Here is a 20,266-nt window from a genome sequence, read left to right on the forward strand (position 1 = left end):
TCTGCTGGGTGCACATAGCAATTTCACCTTTTAATTTGAATTAGAAATAATTTCAGAAAATTGTTTAAATCTTTGAAAAATCATATAAAATAATCCGTAACTCGGATGAAAAAGTTTTATACATGAAAGTTGCTCAAAACGATGAGACGAATCCGAATATGTGGTTCGTTCGTCCGCCACACGTCCCTAGCATAGCGAACCTGCAACCGCCCCCCTCCGTTTCGTCTGTCCGAAAATGCCAAACTTCGGGAAAGCATTCCCGAATGTTATCCCCCTTCGCCGGTAGCGTGTACCATCGCGTTAAAACACGTCTAGCTTTGCTTGTTGTCCTGTTATGCACTTGCTTGCTTTGTATTTACCGTTTCTTCCCCCTCTTCTCTTCGGTAGACCCCGAGACCACTGCTGAGGCCCCAGTGATCGACTACATCGATGACGACCCCTCTTTCTTGCCAGAGCAACCAGGCAAGCCCCTCCCTTGATCACTAGATATCGCCTACTCTTCTCTCTACTGCTTGCATTAGAGTAGTGTAGCATGTTACTGCTTTCCGTTAATCCTATTCTGATGCATAGTCTGTCATTGTTGCTACAACTGTTGATACCTTACCTGCAATCCTAAATGCTTAGTATAGGATGCTAGATTATCATCAGTGGCCCTACATTCTTGTCAGTCTGTCATGCTATAATATCGGGTCGTGATCACGTCGGGTGTTGATCACGGGTAAATATATACTATATATACATGCTATATAGGTGGTGACTAAAGTCGGGTCAGCTCGTTGAGTACCCGCAAGTGATTCTGATGTGGGGGCTGAAGGGGCAGGTGGTTCCATCCAGGTAGTGGTGGGCCTGGGTTCCCGACGGCCCCCGACTGTTACTTTGTGGTGGAGCGACAGGGTAGGTTGAGACCACCTAGGAGAGAGGTGGGCCTGGGCCTGGTCGGCGTCCGCAGATACATCAATTAACACGTTTAATGAGATCTTGGTATTTGATCTGAGTCTGGCTACTGGCCTATACGCACTAACCAACTACGTGGGAACAGTTATGGGCACTCGACGTCGTGGTATCAGCTGAAGCCTTCGTGACGTCAGCGACTGAGCGGCGCGCGCCAGGTTGGACTGGAACGCCTGCTCTTGTATAAGGGAGGCTAGGTCTGCTCACCGGCCGCGTACGCAACGTGCAGGTGTGCAATGGGCGATGGGCCCAGACCCCTGCGCCGTAGGATTTAGACCGGCGTGCTGACCTCTCTGTTGTGCCTAGGTAGGGCTGCGACGTGTTGATCTTCCGAGGCCGGGCATGACCTAGACAAGTGTGTCCGGACAAAGAGGATCGAGCGTGTTGGGAAATGTGGTGCACCCCTGCAGGGAAGTTAATCTATTCGAATAGCCGTGATCTTCGGTAACAGGACGACTTGGAGTTGTACCTTGACCTTATGACAACTAGAACCGGTTACTTAATAAAACACACCCTTTCAAGTGCCAGATACAACTCGATGATCGCTCTCTAACAGGGCGACGAGGAGAGGATCGCCGGGTAGGATTATGCTATGGGATGATACTTGGTGAACTTACCATCTACTCTCTTCTACATGTTGCAACAGGGAGGTGGCCAGAAGCGTAGCCTTCGATAGGACTAGCTATCCCCCTCTTATTCCGGTATTCTCCAGTTCAGTCCACATATGATACCTCTTTTCCATTTGATACCAATGCATACATATGTAGTGTAGCTCCTTGCTTGCGAGTACTTTGGATGAGTACTCACGGTTGCTTTGCTTCCCCCTTTCTATACCCGATTGCTGCAACCAGACGATGGAGCCCAGGAGCCAGACGCCACCGTCGATGACGACTCCTACTACACTGGAGGTGCCTACTACTACGTGCAGGCCGTTGACGACGACCAGGAGTAGTTTAGGAGGATCCCAGGCAGGAGGCCTGCGCCTCTTTCAATCTGTATCCCAGTTTATGCTAGCCTTCTTAAGGCAAACTTGTTTAACTTATGTCTGTACTCAGATATTGTTGCTTCCGCTGACTCGTCTATGATCGAGCTCTTGTATTCGAGCCCTCGAGGCCCCTGGCTTGTAATATGATGCTTGTGTGACTTATTTTATTTATAGATTTGTGTTGTGATATCTTCCCGTGAGTCCCTGATCTTGATCGTACACGTTTGCGTGTATGATTAGTGTACGGTCAAACCGGGGGCGTCACAGGAATAGAGGTAGATAAGCATAGGGGTAGTTCATACTAGTTCATAGCAGTTCATACGAGTTCATACATGCAAGATCGGAATGCAGAAGGGGGATTGGGGGATTGGGGATAGGGGGTACACAACGGAAACTAGCTGATCGCGGCGACCGTCACCGGCGTGCGGAGCGGCTAGTCGAGCCGCTGGCCTTCATCTTCTTCTTCATCGCCGTGCGAACCAACGGGTCGTCGTCGTTGTCCTCGACGGAGTCGAGGTCGATCTGCCAGGTAGGACGGTCTGGCTCCGGCGCCCTCGCTGGCATGTGCACCGCTTCTTCTTCCTCCTCCTTAGACTCCCCAGCGATGACCGCCGGCGGCGCGATAGCCATCTTCCAGTACACTGCGGCACGGCGGTCATTAGGAGCCCAGTAGGTCTTGTACTTGCACCACTTCTTCCTTTGTTTAGTGTCATCGGAGATGGCCTGATTCATGGCCCAGCGAATGATGTCAACTGTCATCGCGCCCTTTGCTGGGTCAGGAATCAGCGTCTTCAGCTCTTCTTTAGTGGCCTTCATGAGCACTGCATTAGATTCGTTCTGCATGTCCGGCATGGAGCCGAAGTTCGAGCACACCTCCATGGTGCTCTCGAACTTGGTGCAATCACCAGCCGACCACCCGAGGAAGAAGGCCCTCCAGCCAATACCCCAAGGGAAGGGGTTGGCGTTGGAGCTGGAGCTAGAGCTCATGGCGATGGGGAGGAGGAAGGTTGACAGTGAGATAAGACAGGGGGTGGGTAAGTAGTGGTGGGCAGGGTGAGTAAATATAGGGGGGATGCAGAGGAGGAAAAGAGTGATAGTCATGTTGTTCTAACTACATGCTCTTCAATTAGCCATGAACTCCGTGTTGTGCTTGACTCCATGAATTGTGTGCGGATCAAGGAGAGTAATGAGATGGACACAGAGGTGCTCCCGGCCCTTGACAACAAGGGCAAGCAGCCCCTTCACCAAATGCCCGATGAGGTTGTGTTGCCGCCCACAGCCGAGGAAGACCCGAAGACGCCTGAGGGTGGCGACGACGAGGGCATGGAGGTGCCCCCCAGCAACAAGCGTCGCAAATACGACCACTATCATCAGGAGGATGACCCAACTCACTTCTGTAAGGTCATCCTTGCACCGAAGCTTGAGTACATCCCCATGCCCCTGGACTTCACCAAGCACTTCGTCGCGGTGCCGACGGAGTTCAAGCTCAGGAACAACATCGGCTGCTCCTGGAAGGTGACGGTCAAGCTGATGAACGACAGGGTGACCCTAGATCAGGGTTGGGCCACCTACGCAGCCGTTCATCAGATTAAGATCGGCTACATGGTGACGTTCAAGCTCCTCACTCCCGACACCCTCAAGGTCATCATCTTCGACGAGGATGGCATTAAGGTCGTCAACAAGTGCGGGAAGCACGACGAAGCCTTCGCCGCCAAGGAGTAGGGCCGGGCCACCTCTTTCCAGCGTACTATCAAGTCTGCTATGAAGTGTGGTACTGCTTATATCTGAAGTATGCTAGTTGATGCTCTGTTTATACTCTATTGTGCTTATGATGTGTGCTGCCGAAGTGTGATGGTAACCTCACCAACTAGCCAAAGAGGTTACCACACATCAGGCGTTGCATACAACCAAACAACGTGCTTTGGGTTTGTCCACTAACATGCAGGCAACCAAACACCAGACAATGTGGTTCTGCCCATGCAAGCAAGAGGCCATGAAGGCAACCAAACAACATGCAGATGGTGCATTTGAGGCTATATTTGCATAGCCAGGTTGGGTGGAGAAATGTATGCAATGCGGGTACTGTAGCGCAGGGCAACCAAACATGCCCTTAGTGTACCGGCATGCATATAGGTTGTGCTTGTGTTTGTATGAGAAAAGAACTAGTAAAGTCGTAGCAGAGCTTCCAAAAATGAAAATCTCTGAGCGAAGATTATCCAGCAGATGTCTGACGGCAAGCCTCAAGAAAATCTGATAAAAGCCTACCAAAATTAACTGTGCAAGGCTTTGTTGCTCATATTTTGACTAGGGAGTAGCCAGAAAGTAGGCAAATAACCACAATGGCACAACAGTTTGGCAATTATTCAAACACGGGCCAAATTCTTGTGCACTACCCAAAGATCGGTACGATTAACTTGGAGAAGGACTAAATAGGAAAAAGACGCATCCAAACACCGAGCCATCGGTGCTGGAGAAGACGCATCCAAACACCGTGATGCTACAACCGGCACCTGTCGATGCTGGAACGGCGGCCACAACTTGCTGCAACCGGCAATCAAAAGATGCTGGGACGACGGCCACAAGCTGCTGCAATCGGCAATCAAAAGATGCAACCGTGGTTTCAATGAACTGGAATCGGCATCAGCCACCAGAAAGCTGCGACTGGGGTGAAGATTTGCTGGGAACAGGGGCAACTCAAGGATGGGGAGCGATGAGGCGTGGGGATTTTTTGTTTCAAGCGAGGCGTGGGGATTTTCCAACGGTTACTACTTACAGCGTGGAGGCGACCGGCGCAAGGCTCGGGCCGGACGGCCGGCGCCTAGCAGTGCCCAACTAAATGCACCCGAAATGACTACGCGTGCCCCAGTGCCAATACTACGGTAGGTAGCCACACAACTTTCTCTGGTTTATCCATTCCCAGGAATCAATCCAACAAATCTTATCATACCATCATATCAATCGCACAAAGCGTATTGCCATATCCCACACCAATTATGTTGCTACTATACCAGTAAGTACTTGATGTCCAGCATGGATACTAGTGGAGAGGAACCATTTCCTGATAGCACACGACGGTTGAACAAGTCACGGAGCCCTCATCTAAGCAGTAAGAATTTCACTGTGTGGCGCGATGGCAACCTTCGCTGGTTCTGCTGATTTTTCCTCTTGTTGTGCCTGTGATGGTCCAAACAATCTCCAGTTAAGCTTTTTGACAGTTCACTTGCTTGGCATAGGAAGAACCAGGCTAGATAGGGTAGAGAACTAATTCAAGATTACTAGTAGCAAATATGGGCACCACAGGGAGAGTGTTCATCTTACTATAATATTTGAACATATAAACAATGACTTTGTGTCTATATCTCAAAGGCCTGAAAGCAATAAAGCTAGGATATGTAGCGACTAATTAATTTTTTGGACTGTTTGATCTGATTGTATTAGCAGGTAAATGTACAACCAGCCAACAAGTCAAGTCGTCCTAGAACTCAGATGTGAGGAAGCAAATGTTGCAGTCAAGAAAACTCTCAAAATTAAGAAACCACGCCAAATACGAGAGGTAAGCGCCACAAAGGTAGAGCTGTAACTTTTCATGGTTTTCTAGGTAGTCTCAGAAAGCAGGTGAAAAAGTAAATTATGCTTTCAAAAAGTTGTCCAAATTATGAAACACGCATAGTAAAGAGAATACACAGGCAGATTTATCATTTAACAAATTGAAGAAACATACCCCTCTAGTGGAGCCACCGTATGCTTCTAGCTCTCTCTTTGCAAAGGTTGGAAGAACAAACGCTGCTCTGTGCATCTGGTCAGCAGCCAAAAAAAAAATCAGTGTGCTTTTTTTTTCCCATACGATTCAGAAAACAAATCAGTGTGCTTAATGGATGGCAATGAATAGTAATGCCAGTTTTCTCACGTCCAAGTTGGAGTGGAGTATTTTTAAAGAATAAAGATGAGGTATATTACAGTAACTTGCGACTTGCAGAGCATGAAATCATTGCAGCAGAAAATTTGAGGAATATTAGAATTCTGCATCATTTTTATTAGAAGTATACTACAGCATATACCAAGACAAAAGCAATACAGTATATTGTAAAATTGGCAAGATAGGTAACTTTCTAAACCAAGATAGGTAACTTTCTAAACAGAAAAAACCTCTGTATTATAGAATCTGATGTCCCTCCCTGCTGTCATAGCGCCTTCTATTTTTTCAATTGGATTTATGGGTGCCAGGAAGTTGACTGGTCGACCCTCTTTGGCACATAGCAAAAACCCAATTGCACCACTGCAAATCAAGTAAATGTTGTGTTACAAGTAAATTTCAAAAGGAGCAACATTTAGCACGTCAAAGACTTCATCTAAAGCTGCAACTCAGCAACATTTGTTTCTCACAACCAGCAGCTCTTAATGCGTATACTAACAGGAATGACAGCCAGCAGTGGGTTGCCTAATCAATGAAATTCAGATATATTATGTTTTAATTTTTTGTACCAAATTTACAAGGGCAGCTGACACCAACACTTAATAACAGTTGTTTAACTAAAAGGTTAGATAAATTGGCCCAACTTCTCTTTCTAGGAGGAATATGCCCTGAACTCCCAAGATAAAATAGCATCCCTAACAGCATTTATCTTTCACAAAACAGCAATACAATATCTCTTATTTGATGCCGATGTGGAATATGCAACGTGTCGAATATTTCCATCTCTTGTCTCTCGATGTGTTTCTGAACACAGCATATCAGGATGGTTTCTTATTTGCTTAATATAAATCAGGAATGTATTCATGGCAACAATACCTATCCAATAATAATAAAAGACTGCTCAAAGTAAATAACTGGTGCAACAAAAAATAAAGAAAACATTAATAGCTTCAATAAAATGTTCAATTTGCATAAAGAGGTTTAGGTTTGATGTTTGATCCACCACAGTGCCAAACGGGTCCATATAGGTTACAATTGGTCACTACTGTAAAATTTCAACATCTCGCATCAACCAGCTAACACGACATAAACCAGGTAAAATGTATATATAATGTTGGGAATATTTTCTCACTAATATTTTGTCACAATAAGACGCTCCTTGCATGAGTTGAGTTAAATCTGAAACATCCTATCATTGATTGCCCAGCGCTGCAACCAATTTAGCTGCCAACAATAGTGACACCCATGAGGATGAAGCCAGAAAAGTAGTGCACCATTAGAACTAACCAAGTCCTATGTGCCACCACACTACTAAACTCCTCTCGCTGAGATGTCAAAAAAGAAAGAAAAATGTGTATGCAGCAAGCTTATTCCAAGTCCCTAGTATGTGCATCTACCCAACTGAGAATAGCACAATAAGGAATTTGCACGGCTTGCATGCATTAACAAAAGAAGAAGAAAAAGCAAGGAAACACAACAAACCATACCCATATATGTTATGTCTTATGTGGTAACGGTTTCAGTAATGAAAAGCTTTATTGTTTCATGCCATCTAATATATCTAATCTACATGGCATATAAATACATGAACTGCGTTACAACCAAATAAAAAGGCTAAGTCTGTACTAATAGGTGCATGCTAGATTTAGCACATCATGTGGCTTGGCTGTTCCTATGAGATATAATAGCAAACTGCCAAATCTATCAAAACAAAATATATACAGGGATGGCATATGCTTTTATTATGATCCAAAACAATGAAATTGACCTAACAGCACTTCGATGGGGAAAAAACAAAGAAAAATTACAGGTACAATTATAACAATACATAGTTTTATTTCTCTATTTGCAATTAAATTACTTTACATAACAGTGGTACAAAAACTTTTGAGCAGATGATGCAAAAATATGGGTGGATAGTTAGTATGTTTTTTAACTCAGAAGTTGTTCGAAAGGAAAAAAAAATCAGAAGTTGAAACAGAATGTGCAGTAGCTTGCAAAACGAAACATTAACCTAAGTAAAGACCACAAAACAGGCATGCATAAGAAATTGATGGAGTATATGAAAAGGGTGAAAACCTAGGATATGTTGGGACACTTGCCCAGGCATAGTGGACAGAACCCTTGAAAGTCTCACAGCAGATCGAAAGCATGTCCTGAATCAAATGTGTATGCAACCACATACTCTCAGCTTGATTACAAAGAACACCACCAGGTCTCAAAGCTCTAGCAATTGTCTCAAAAAATGGCTTCTCTACAAGTTCCTGAGCAGGCCCTGCAATTGACAGTGCCGAATGGATAATGTAAAAATGGCAAGAACAAAGATAAATACTCATGCTTTTAACTTGTCAAAAAAGAAGATATGCCACAGTTGCATAAGCTGACCTATAGGATCTGATGAATCAACAATAATAGCATCATATGTCCCTTCAGGAGAATTTCTTAGGAACTCCACAGCTGGAAGGAAAACAACTCCAGTATGAAATTTACAACATCAACTTAAAGCTACACCTAGTGGTTGCAAATATATATGATATTTACAACATCAACAAGTACTGTTGTAGTTATGGCCTCGTGGGATTATCAACATACCATCACCAACATGAAGTCGAACACGAGGATCCTTAAATCCGACAGATAAGTCTGGGAAGAAATCTTTACAAACCTACACAGTAAGATGCATGTCAGAAATTTTAATAACATGGTTATATTTCTGCATATAGGTCATAGGAGAATTTTGTACATCAATAACTAGCTGATCAATTTCACATATATCAATAGACTCCACTGAACCATGTCTGGCTATCTCTCGAAGTACACCACCATCTCCACCTCCAATAACCAAAACCTGCAATGTAGTTTCTAAGAACATAAGTGACTAGAGTGCTACATTTTCAATGGAAATGCAGATAAGAAAGGTTAAATCTGCTGCTATATAGCAGCAGAATGTCGTCAATACAATTTCAATCATTAGATCAAAAGAGTCATATAATTCACTGTATAAGAAGGAACATAGATCACATGATTACCTTCTTAGGAGAAGGAATTGAACAGAGTGGGAGATGAGTAATCATTTCCTGGTAGGCACATTCATCCTTATCAGTCAATTGTACAATACCATCAAGCACAAGGACTTTTCCATAGGTTAACGACTGCATACAAAAACAACCAGGTTACACAACAGAAGGCAAACACAATTTTCCCTCTGGGTGTTAATAGATGAAGATAACCTCAAAAATCAACACTTCTTGGTATGGTGACTTCCCCTGGTACAGGATCTTTTCCACTTTCAAGGAATGGGTCTCTCCTGAGTAGGGAAAATGAAATCACAATGAATGAGCAAGAAGTGGGGCTTGTTTCATTGCACAAGTAAATGCCCGAGAAAAATGAAAAGTGAGATGGTAAAGAGCAATTGGAAAATTCAATGTGCTTGAAGCGCATAGTACATGTAAACAAATAGTATCTTTGCAGAAACAATTGAACATACTTAAGGACAAGAAGTCAAGATTCCTGAGTATAACCAATACACACATGATCCGATGAAACATAAACACGTTAACGAGGTCAGGAATGAAACTAGTGCCAGAGACATGCGCAAGAGAACTGGTAGTATTTGTAAAAGAAACAGTTAGGGTAACACAGATGATTCAATGTTCAAATAAAAAAATTAAAATTCCAGAGGTCCGGATATATGAAACAGAACAAAAATCCATAAGAGTTTTGTTTCGGAAGGACTGAAATTAGACACGAAAACCATTGACAACAAGAGCACTGGGCTGCATATGCTCTCTAATCAGATGATGACTAAAGAGGAAAATTACACAAACCCAGATCACCACTTCAGCATGGAAAGGCAACAGTGTGCCACTGGTATAACAAACTAATGAAGAGAACACAATGCCTGCTTGTGGTAAACATGTTACTATGTTAGATCAACTTTGTCCACCATACTTCACAATAACCATGTCAAAAGGGGTGTGTTGAGTAAGTATATTGATAACATAACTAAAAATTAACCAATACCATTTGTTTAAACAAAAGTGAAGAGGTTGTAGACTCATATTTATCAATAGTAAGAATTTCTCCTGTCAATACTGAGCCGGGCTAAATTATTTTCCCAAAACAGAAAGGCAAAAGCATTCATTCATTAAAAACCCATTTTATCGATTCAGCACTAATACCATGCCTTAACATCAATGCAGGCATGCATCTGTTCAACCAGTAATCAAGTGTCTACCAGAATAGCATTTTCTCGCATGAATGGATGTAGAAAACTTAACATTACATTCCTATTGTGGATTATTATTCTAATGGCAGGTATAACCATCAAGCAATAGAAAAAAAAGGCACCGGTGAGAGAAATACCTGGCCACATTGGATTATTGTAATACTGCAGTTTGCTCGCTTTACCTGCATATGAAGCAATCAAATTTAGACAAAATAACTGGAGAATGATAGGAAGTTATAGTATTTCTGTTGTCAAGTACAAGTAGCAAGGATGATGCAATTGAGCACCAAGCTGGACATACCACATCGTGAGCGGGTTTCCGTGAACCATCCCGATACCACAGTGGCATGGCACTTGGCCTCAGATTCAGGTGCTGCAGCCCTCGCCTTGACACAGCAAGGAGGCAGTGGCTTTGCTGGGCTCTCAACCCCACTTCCCGTTGTCTGTGATGTCCCAGTCAAACCATTTCTTGCGTCTCCACCCTCCATGGATCCTGTTCTTTGAGGTTCCCAGCCTCTGAATCAAAGGAAAACCACAGACTTGAAGGAACAATAAGTATACAGCACAGGAGAATACACAATTTCTGCAGGAAACTTGGCACTAGATAGTAAATCAAATAAGATTATGATACCCAAATGCACATATGCGCAAGAAAATGCAGGTCGTAATGAATGCCAAAAGATCACTAACACACATAACAAGCATGCACCATCACAGACATATAAGTGGATGAGAAACTCAGTACACATGCTCTGCAAGGCTCAGCAACACCAAGGTTTACGAGTCGACGAGCCGTTCCAGGGTTGAGACTAATAGACCAATCGTGACTAGTCTAGTCTAGTGCTGGACTAGTCGACGTGGAACTGTAGTACTCAACTACTAATACCTAGTAGTAGTCATTGTTTTTAAGGCCTAACCCCACCTTATTCTTGAGGCAGACATAGAAGAAACAGAGCAGCCAAGCAGTTTAGCATGTACCGTATATTATTGCAAGGAAAAATAATAAAGACTGAGAGATTCGGCCACTACCTATGCACTTCCTTGTGGCCGAAAAGCCCATCTACTAGCTATATATTCCCCCTATGACCTAATTCTACTATCCTCATTCACTTCTCCCTGCACCACAGCCGCCACACACCTTCTGCTCTCTTTCCTCGTAACAGCACACAACCCTAAAACTCCTCCCTGCTCATCATGACCCTAGTCTTCTCTGACTCTCCCTCACTGCAGCATCCCTCCTTCAACAGCAGAGTAGATCGGGCAAGGAAGGAACAGAACCAGCGGAGGGAGAGCGGAGCAATGCTCCTTGCCACCACTGCCGGTGGCGGCGGGTCAGTGGGTGCTGGCGGCAGCCTCGTCCCAGGCGCGGCTCGTTCTAGAGCAAGCCTGAAAACCTAGCTCTCCAATTTTACCCTCCCACGGCTGCGAGCTGGCTCACTTATCCCCTCTCAAATTTGAGTCGAGCGACTCATAGAGCACGACTAGTCCAGACTAGTCTACGACTAACCTCTCGACAGCTCAACTCAGCTTGGTAGTCTACATGAGAATCCTAGTCGACATTCACATTGCTACTCATAGACTAGTCCTTCGACACGTAATCAGTGAGCAACACACTAACCTAGTATTGATTACAAGAACATGGATTTTAAGAGCAGCATGCATTGATCACAAGAACTGAGAACCTTTTCATAAGAGATGAGGTTTTGGAGTGAACAAGTGTTGCCCGCTTAATGAAAGAACTGATTTTGAGCCGATACCAAAAGTGGAAAAGAAAAAAGGAGCGGCAAATACAAGAGGATTTTACGTTTAGGGTAGGATAGGATTCCAGAAGCTCCTTGCGAATACCGTACTGACCTGTGAATGGTGAATTGAGGTAGGGCAAGGATGTGGCTGCACAAGGTAAGAAGAAATAAGGGCAGGACGGGGAGCACAAGGGTGATGGCTTATCTGCTACTCCTCCAGACACGAAATTCTGCAACTAGCTACTGGTGGAGCTAGAATCTCGATGGATCAACAACTTTCGGGATCTGTGCTGCTCAATGTATTCAATGCATTTTGAGTTGATTGTCGTATTGAGTTGAGTTGAGGTGAGGTGAGTAGCTGGGCAGCTAGTGCTGCAGCACAATGTCAAAATGCCCATTTGTGCGATAGCATTAACTTCTATCAAATTTATTAGGCGCTGTTTCATTTACTTTGGAGTAACTTTCTTATTGACAGAGTGATGCCCCAGTTATCACCTTCCTAGTCATTTCCAACCGTCCATTGTTGAACTGTGTGGAAATGTTGTACTCCGCATTTGATTATGTCCCAACTATATGGTAAAGAGAAAAAGAAGCTTCTAAAGTTGAGTGCATTGACAGATGTATGCTTAATGCTACAAAGCATAACAGAACCAGGACAAAAATAAAATAAAAGCCAACAGTTCAAGTACATGACCCAAAAAAAGTAAACTAAAAGTCATATCCAGGTTTGCCTGATTCGCCATGCCAACCAGTTTCTCATCTTAAGAACATTTAGATGGTGTCAAAAGGTAAGTGTTCTGACACATGTAAATTCGAAACCATTTGAGTGTCCCAACCACTATGAAATAAGAGCTATGCCAAATCGTGTAGCACTCAGGTCATTCCAACCCCACATGGGTCTCCCTAGCATATGATTCGACTGTATAAACGATTTTATGCCGTTTGTATCGCAATTCAAATCTCACAAATAGGTTGGTGGCACATGTCACCAAACAGACCTGGACGTCCCTCTCCATCTACAATTTTTTTTCTTCCTGGAGTATATAGCTGCTGTAGGGTGTAGTGAGATGGCCAAATAATGGGGCAAAGCCGTGAAGGAGATGGCAAATTGAAACGGGGAAATGGAAGGGAGAGGAGCTCCTTCTGGGAGCGTGGCCATGGAGGGTAATTTCCGATCGAAAAACTAGCCAATCTATCGGATGAAGCATGCAATGTTTGCAGAGTTTGTCACTGTATCGGCATGCCCTAATCCATAAGTAGCTACATGATGATACGAAGATAGAACATGTCCGGCGGGTTTAATCAACAAATCTGCGAAGCGCGAAGCGCGAACCGCATGAGTAGAACCTAAGCGACGGCGAGCTTTACCTGGTCGCGGAACAGGCGCTGCGGGGTGGGGGGAGCCGACGACGAAGTTGGAGCGCGGGAGAAGGGAGGCGGCGCAACCCTAGTGGCTGGCAGCGGTGACGCTTGATGCCAGGCGAAATCGGAGTCGAACTGCGGTGGCGGAGGTCGACTGAGCGGCGGCGGGGAGCCGGAGGCGGGAGGGCAAGGATGGGGTGGCGGCGCCGGTGGAGGGCCGTAGGAACGCGGCGCCAGGTCCTCAGTCTGGCCGTGACAGTAGCCTTGGTCTTATCGGATTCAACCCGTCACCCGTGGGTTCAGGGTTCGGACCGTGTGTTGGACCCGCTTTGCCTGGTGAAAACCAGACCGGTCCAGAACCATCCAGTCCACCGTAGAACGCGATTAAATTGTACTATGCCATTTTTCTTTCCTATTTATTAACGACGGGTCTAAATTTTATACAGTAATATTTTTTAGACATTTTCGTCTAAATTTTATACAATACTCCCTCCATTCCACAATGTAGTGCTTCGGCTATTCACGTGTTTCAATTTTGACCGTAAATTTAACTACAAAGACCAATTGCGGCGGGAGCAAAAATTATATCAGTGAATTCGTATTCGAAAGAAGTTTCAATTATATAATTTTTTCTCCCGCCGCAGTTGGTCTCGTTGGTTAAATTTATGGTCAAAGTTGGACCTCAAAAAGCGCGGTCACACTATATTTTGTAATGGAGGGAGTAGTACTTTTAGACATTTTCGTCCACTCTAAAGCTAAATAACACTTAAAAAGACACTTTTGTCCCTCATGCAGCATGTTTATGTTGTGTGTGCGCTGCTGCGTGTTTGTGTATGTATGTGCGCGCGTGTGCTGTTCGTGCGTGTTGCTCGGTGTGTGCTGCTGTTGCCCTGTGTGTTGCTGTGCATGCTGCTGCGTGTGTGTGCGTGCTGCTATGTATGTTGCTCGGTGTGTGCTGTTGCGTGTGTGTGTATGCTGCGTGAGTGTGTGTGTGCTGCAGTGCGTGCGCGTGTAATCATAAGTGTGAGTCTTGTTCAAATAAAAACTACACCCAAGCACCGGTTCACCCACATATCAAATTGTAAAAGTAACGAACGAAAATCAAACAAACATGATGAAAGTGACTAGATGAAATTCCCGTGTGTCCTCAAGAGCGCTTTGCTTATTCTAAGAGATCGTTTCGGGTCCTTTGGTACAAAACGGATTGGACTATTTTGTTGCACCTTTGTTACTGTTACTACTTATTGCTCGTTATAAATTACCTTGCTATCGAACTATCTGTTACCGTTAATTTCAGTGCCTGCAGACAATACATTGCTGAAAACCGCTTGTCATTTCCTTCTGCTCCTCGTTGGGTTCGACACTTTTACTTATCAAAAGGACTACGATTGATCCCCTATATACTTATGGGTCGTCATGCAATTCTAATGCCTTTTCTCTCTTAATTTGCAAGATTTACATGAAGAGAGAGATTGCCGACAGCTGAAGTTCTGGACTTGAAAAAGCTACATTAGAGATACCTATTTTGCACACCCCCAAATGACCTGAAATTTTACGGAGAACTTTTATGGAATATATAAAAATACTAGAATAAAGAAGTACCAGAGGGGGCCCACTAGTTGACCACAAGGCAACAGGGCGGGGCCACCCCCTGGGCGTGCCCTGATGCCTTGTGGGGCCCCTGGTAGGCCTCCGGCCCCCATATTCAGCTATATGAACGGTTTTGACTTATAAAAAAATCAAGAGAAGACTTTCGGGATGAAGCGTCGCCGTCTCGAGGCTGAACCTGGGCAGGAGCACTTTAACTCTCCAGCGGAGTGATTTCGCCGGGGACACTTCCCTCCGGGAGGGGGAAATCAAAGTCATCGACATCACCAACAACCCTCTCATCATGGGAGGATCAATCTTCATCAACATCTTCATCATCACCATCTCATCTCAAACCCTAGCTTATCTCTGGTATTCAATCTTTGTCCCAAATGTTGGGGAACGCGGTATTTCAAAAAAATTCCTACAATCACGCAAGATCTATCTAGGAGATGCATAGCAACAAGAGGGGAGAGTGTGTCTAAGTACCCTCGTAGACCGAAAGCGGAAGCGTTTAGTGACGTGGTTGATGTAGTCGAATGTCTTCGCGATCCAACCGATCAAGTACAGAGCGCACGACACCTCCGCGATCTGCACACGTTCAGCTCAGTGACGTCCCTCGAACTTCTTGATCCAGTTGAGGCCAAGGGAGAATTTCGTTAGCACGACGGCGTGGTGACGGTGATGATGAAGTTACCAACATAGGGCTTTGCCTAAGCACTACGACAATATGACCGGGGTGTAAAACTGTGGAGAGGGGCACCGCACACGGCTAAAGATCAACTTGTGTGTCTATGGGGTGCCCCCCTCCCCCGTATATAAAGGAGGGGAGGAGGAGGTGAAGGAAATATGCCCTAGAGGCAATAATAAAGTTGCTATTTATATTTCCTTATATCATGATAAATGTTTATTATTCATGCTAGAATTGTATTAATCGGAAACTTAGTACATGTGTGAATACATAGACAAACAAAGTGTCACTAGTATGCCTCTACTTGACTAGCTCGTTAATCAAAGATGGTTAAGTTTCCTAGCCATATACATGAGTTGTCATTTGATGAATGGGATCACGTCATTGGAGAATGATGTGATTGACATGACCCATCCATTAGCTTAGCACTATGATCGTTTAGTTTATTGCTATTGCTTTCTTCATGACTTATACATGTTCCTATGACTATGAGATTATGCAACTCCCGAATAGCGGAGGAACACTTAGTGTGCTATCAAACGTCACAACATAACTGAGTGACTATAAAGATGCTCTACAGGTTTCTCCGATGGTGTTTGTTGAGTCGGCATAGATCGAGATTAGGATTTGTCACTCCGTGTATCGGAGAGGTATCTCTGGGCCCTCTCGGTAATACTCATCAATATAAGCCTTGCAAGCAATGTGACTAATGAGTTAGTTGCGGGACGAAGTATTACGGAACGAGTAAAGAGACTTTCCAGTAACGAGATTGAACTAGGTATGATGATACCGATGATCGAATCTCGGGCAAGTAACATATCGATGACAAAGGGAACAACGTATGTTGTCATGTGGTTTGACCGATAAAGATCTTCGTAGAACATGTAGGAATCAATATGAGCATCCAGGTTCCGCTATTGGTTATTGACCGGAGATGAGTCTCGGTCATGTCTACATAGTTCTCAAACCCGTAGGGTGCGCACGCTTAACGTTCTATGATGATATGTATTATGAGTTATGTGATTTGATGTACCGAAGATAGTTCGGAGTCCCGGATGTGATCACGGACATGCCGAGGAGTCTCGAAATGGTCGAGACCTAAAGATTGATATATTGGAAGGCTATGTTTGGGCACCGAAAAGGTTTCAGATAGGTTCGGGCATTTTCCGGAGTACCGGGGGGTTACCGGAAGAGAGAAGGAGGCGGCCAAGTGGGAGGCGCGCGCCCCCCAAGCCCAATCCGAATTGGGAGGGGGCCAGGCCCCCTTTCCTTCTTTCCCTCTCCCTCTTCTTCTCCTACTCCAACTAGGGAAGGGGGAAACCTACTCCTACTAGGAGTAGAAATCCCCCCTTGGGGCGCGCCATACGAGGCCGGCCCTCCCCTCCTCCACTCCTTTATATACGGGGAAGGGTGGCACCCCATAGACACATAAGTTGATTTCTTAGCCATGTGCGGTGCCTCCCTCCACAGATTTCCACATCGGTCATATTGTCGTAGTGCTTAGGCGAAGCCCTGCGTCGGTAACTTCATCATCACCGACACCACGCCGTCGTGCTCACGAAACTCTCCCTCGGCCTCAGCTGGATCTAGAGTTCGAGGGACATCACCGAGCTGAACGTGTGCAGATCGCAGAGGTGCCGTGCGTTCGGTGCTTGATCGGTTGGATCGCAAAGACGTTCGACTACATCAACTGCATTACTTAATGCTTCCGCTTTCGGTCTATGAGGGTACGTGGACACACTCTCCCCGCTCGTTGCTATGCTTCTCCTAGATAGATCTTGCATGATCGTAGGCAAATTTTTGAAATATTGCGTTCCCCAACAGTGGCATCAGAGCCAGGTCTATGCGTAGATGTTATATGCACGAGTAGAACACAAAGGAGTTGTGTGCGTGGGTATATACATATTGCTTGCCGTTACTAGTTGATTCTTGATTCGACAGTATTGTTGGATGAAGCGGCACGGACCGACATTACATGACCGCGTTCATGAGACTGGTTTTACCGACGTGCTTTGCACACAGGTGGCTAGCGGGTGTCTGTTTCTCCAACTTTAGTTGAATCGGTTTCAATGAACAGGGTTCTTTCTGAAGATCAAAAAGCAATCACTATACTACATTGTGGTTTTGATGCGTAGGTAAGAACAGTTCTTGCTAGAAGCCCGTAGCAGCCACGTAAAACATGCAACAACAAAGTAGAGGACGTCTAACTTGTTCTTGCAGGGCATGTTGTGATGTGATATGGTCAAGAAGTGATTATATAAATTTTTGTATGAGATGATCATGTTTTGTAACACTATTATCGGCAACTGGCAGGAGCCTTATGGTTGTCGCTTTATTGTATGAAATGCAACCGCCATGTAATTGCTTTATTTATCACTAAGCGGTAGCGATATTCGTAGAAGCAATAGTTGGCAAGACGACAACGATGCTTCGATGGAGATCAATGTGTCAAGCTAGTGACAATGGTGATCATGGCGGTGCTTTGGAGATGGAGATCAAAGGCACAAGATGATGATGGCCATATCATATCACTTATATTGATTGCATGTGATGTTTATCCTTTATGCATCTTATTTTGCTTAGTTCGGCGACAACATTATAAGATGATCTCTTACTAAATTTCAAGGTATAAGTGTTTTCCCCGAGTATGCACCGTTGCTACAGTTCGTCGTGCCGAGACACCACGTGATGATCGGGTGTGATAAGTTCTACGTTCACATACAACGGGTGCAAGCCAGTTTTGCACAAGCAGAATACTCGGGTTAAACTTGACGAGCCTAGCATATGCACATATGGCCTCGGAACACTGAGACCGAAAGGTCGAGCGTGAATCATATAGTAGATATGATCAACATAGTGATGTTCACAATTGAAAACTACTCCATCTCATGTGATGATCGGACATGGTTTAGTTGATGTGGATCATGTGATCACTTAGATGATTAGAGGGATGTCTATCTAAGTGGGAGTTCTTAATTAATATGATTAACTGAACTTTAATTTATCATGAACTTAGTACCCGATAGTATTTTGCATGTCTATGTTGTTGTAGATAAATGGCCCATGCTACTGTTCCTTTGAATTTTAATGCGTTCCTAGAGAAAGCTAAGTTGAAAGATGATGGTAGCAACTACACGGACTGGGTCCGTAACTTGAGGATTATCCTCATTGCTGCACAGAAGAATTACGTTCTGGAAGCACCGCTGGGTGACAAGCCTGCTATAGATGCTGCTGGCGATGTTAAGAACGTCTGGCAAAGCAAAGCTGGTGACTACTCAATAGCTCGGTGTGCCATGCTTTAGGCTTAGAACCGAGACTTCAATGACGTTTTGAACGTCATGGAGCATATGAGATGTTCCAGGAGTTGAAGTTAATATTTCAAGCAAATGCTTGGATTGAGAGATATGAAGTCTCCAATAAGTTCTACAGCTGCAAAATGAAGGAGAATAGTTCTGTCAGTGAGCATATACTCAGAATGTCTGGGTACCACAACCACTTGACTCAGCTGGGAGTTAATCTTCCTGATAATAGTGTCATTGACAGAGTTCTTCAATCACTGCCACCAAGCTACAAGATCTTCATGATGAACTATAATATGCAAGGGATGGATAAGACTATTCCCGAGCTCTTCACAATGCTAAAGGTTGCGGAGGTAGAAATCAAGAAGGAGCATCAAGTGTTGACGGTCAACAAGACCACTAGTTTCAAGAAGAAGGGCAAAGGGAAGAAAGGGAACTTCAAGAAGAACGACAAGCAAGTTGCTGCTCAAGTGAAGAAGTCCAAGTCTGGACCTAAGCCTGAGACTGAGTGCTTCTACTGCAAAGGGACTGGTCACTGGAAACGGAACTGCCCCAAGTATTTGGTTGATAAGAAGGATGGCAAAGTGAAAGGTATATTTGATATACATGTTATTGATGTGTATCTTACTAATGCTCGCAGTAGCGCCTAAGTATTTGATACTGGTTCTGTTGCTAATATTTGCAACTCGAAACAGGGGCTACGGATTAAGCGAAATTGGCTAAGGACGAGGTGACGATGCGCGTGGGAAATGGTTCCAAAGTCGATGTGATCGCCGTCGGTACGCTACCTCTACATCTATCTTCGGGATTAGTTTTAGACCTGAATAATTGTTATTTGGTGCCAATGTTAATCATGAACATTATATTTGGATCTTGTTTGATGCGAGACGATTATTCATTTAAATCAGAGAATAATGGTTGTTCTATTTATATGAGTAATATCTTTTATGGTCATGCACCCTTGATGAGTGGTCTATTTTTACTAAATCTTGATAGTAGTGATACACATATTCATAGTATTGAAGCCAAAAGATATAAGTTTAATAATGATAGTGCAACTTATTTGTGTCACTGTCGTTTAGGTCATATTGGTGTAAAGCGCATCAAGAAACTCCATGCAGATGGACTTTTGGAATCACTTGATGCTTGCGAACCATGCCTCATGGGCAAGATGACTAAGACTTCGTTCTTCGAAACAATGGAGCGAGCAACAAACTTATTGGAAATAATACGTACTGATGTATGCAGTCCAATGAGTGTTGATGCTCGCGGCGGGTATCGTTATTTTCTGACCTTCACAGATGATTTGAGCAGATATGGGTATATCTACTTGATGAAACATAAGTCTGAAACATTGGAAAAGTTCAAAGAATTTCAGAGTGAAGTGGAAAATCATCGTAACAAGAAAATAAAGTTTCTACGATCTGATCGTGGAGGAGAATATTTGAGTTACGAGTTTGGTCTTCATTTGAAACAATGTGAATAGCTTCGCAACTCACGCCACCCGG

The 20,266-nt window shown here is 44.3% G+C and overlaps 2 protein-coding genes across 4 annotated transcripts; one reads left to right on the forward strand and one right to left on the reverse strand.

Moving 5' to 3' along the window:
* Positions 1 to 3,094: 3,094 nt before the first annotated feature.
* LOC147971403 (putative B3 domain-containing protein Os03g0621600) lies at positions 3,095 to 4,719 on the forward strand. The gene has a single exon (XM_087526063.1). The coding sequence runs from the start codon at positions 3,095 to 3,097 to the stop codon at positions 3,656 to 3,658; it is 564 nt and encodes a 187-aa protein (XP_087382189.1). The 3' UTR covers positions 3,659 to 4,719.
* Positions 4,720 to 4,859: 140 nt separating this feature from the next.
* Positions 4,860 to 13,441, reverse strand: LOC125509026 (spermine synthase). 3 transcript variants are annotated; one of them, XR_015604668.1, is made up of 12 exons: positions 13,188 to 13,441; positions 10,379 to 10,593; positions 10,215 to 10,259; positions 9,080 to 9,156; positions 8,879 to 9,001; positions 8,593 to 8,697; positions 8,442 to 8,514; positions 8,235 to 8,306; positions 7,952 to 8,124; positions 6,083 to 6,212; positions 5,658 to 5,732; positions 4,860 to 5,110 (listed from the first exon to the last, which is right to left on the reverse strand). XR_015604668.1 is itself a non-coding variant. In XM_048673871.2 (12 exons), the coding sequence occupies exons 2-12, from the start codon at positions 10,563 to 10,565 to the stop codon at positions 5,036 to 5,038; spliced, it is 1,158 nt and encodes a 385-aa protein (XP_048529828.2). In that variant the 5' UTR covers positions 10,566 to 10,616; positions 13,188 to 13,439; the 3' UTR covers positions 4,860 to 5,035. The 3 variants fall into 3 exon arrangements, 2 of the variants coding, with proteins under 2 accessions (XP_048529828.2, XP_048529827.2); XM_048673871.2 differs by having other exon boundaries at positions 7,929 to 8,124; positions 10,379 to 10,616; positions 13,188 to 13,439; XM_048673870.2 differs by having other exon boundaries at positions 7,929 to 8,124; positions 13,188 to 13,438.
* Positions 13,442 to 20,266: the final 6,825 nt, after the last annotated feature.

This window comes from Triticum urartu, chromosome 5A (assembly GCF_056163025.1).
Source record: "Triticum urartu cultivar PI428250 chromosome 5A, HENAU_Tu73, whole genome shotgun sequence".
NCBI classification, from domain to species: Eukaryota; Viridiplantae; Streptophyta; class Magnoliopsida; order Poales; family Poaceae; genus Triticum; species Triticum urartu.

Excerpts from the sequence above, each read along its gene's own strand:
- LOC147971403 (XM_087526063.1), top strand. The coding sequence starts at position 3,095 with ATGAATTGTGTGCGGATCAAGGAGAGTAATGAGATGGACACAGAGGTG.
- LOC125509026 (XM_048673871.2), bottom strand. The coding sequence starts at position 10,565 with ATGGAGGGTGGAGACGCAAGAAATGGTTTGACTGGGACATCACAGACA. Across the intron at positions 9,157-10,214 it reads CAATAATCCAATGTGGCCAG|GAGAGACCCATTCCTTGAAA; the intron begins GTATTTCTCTCA and ends TTCCCTACTCAG. Across the intron at positions 8,125-8,234 it reads TGATTCATCAGATCCTATAG|GGCCTGCTCAGGAACTTGTA; the intron begins GTCAGCTTATGC and ends TGTCAATTGCAG.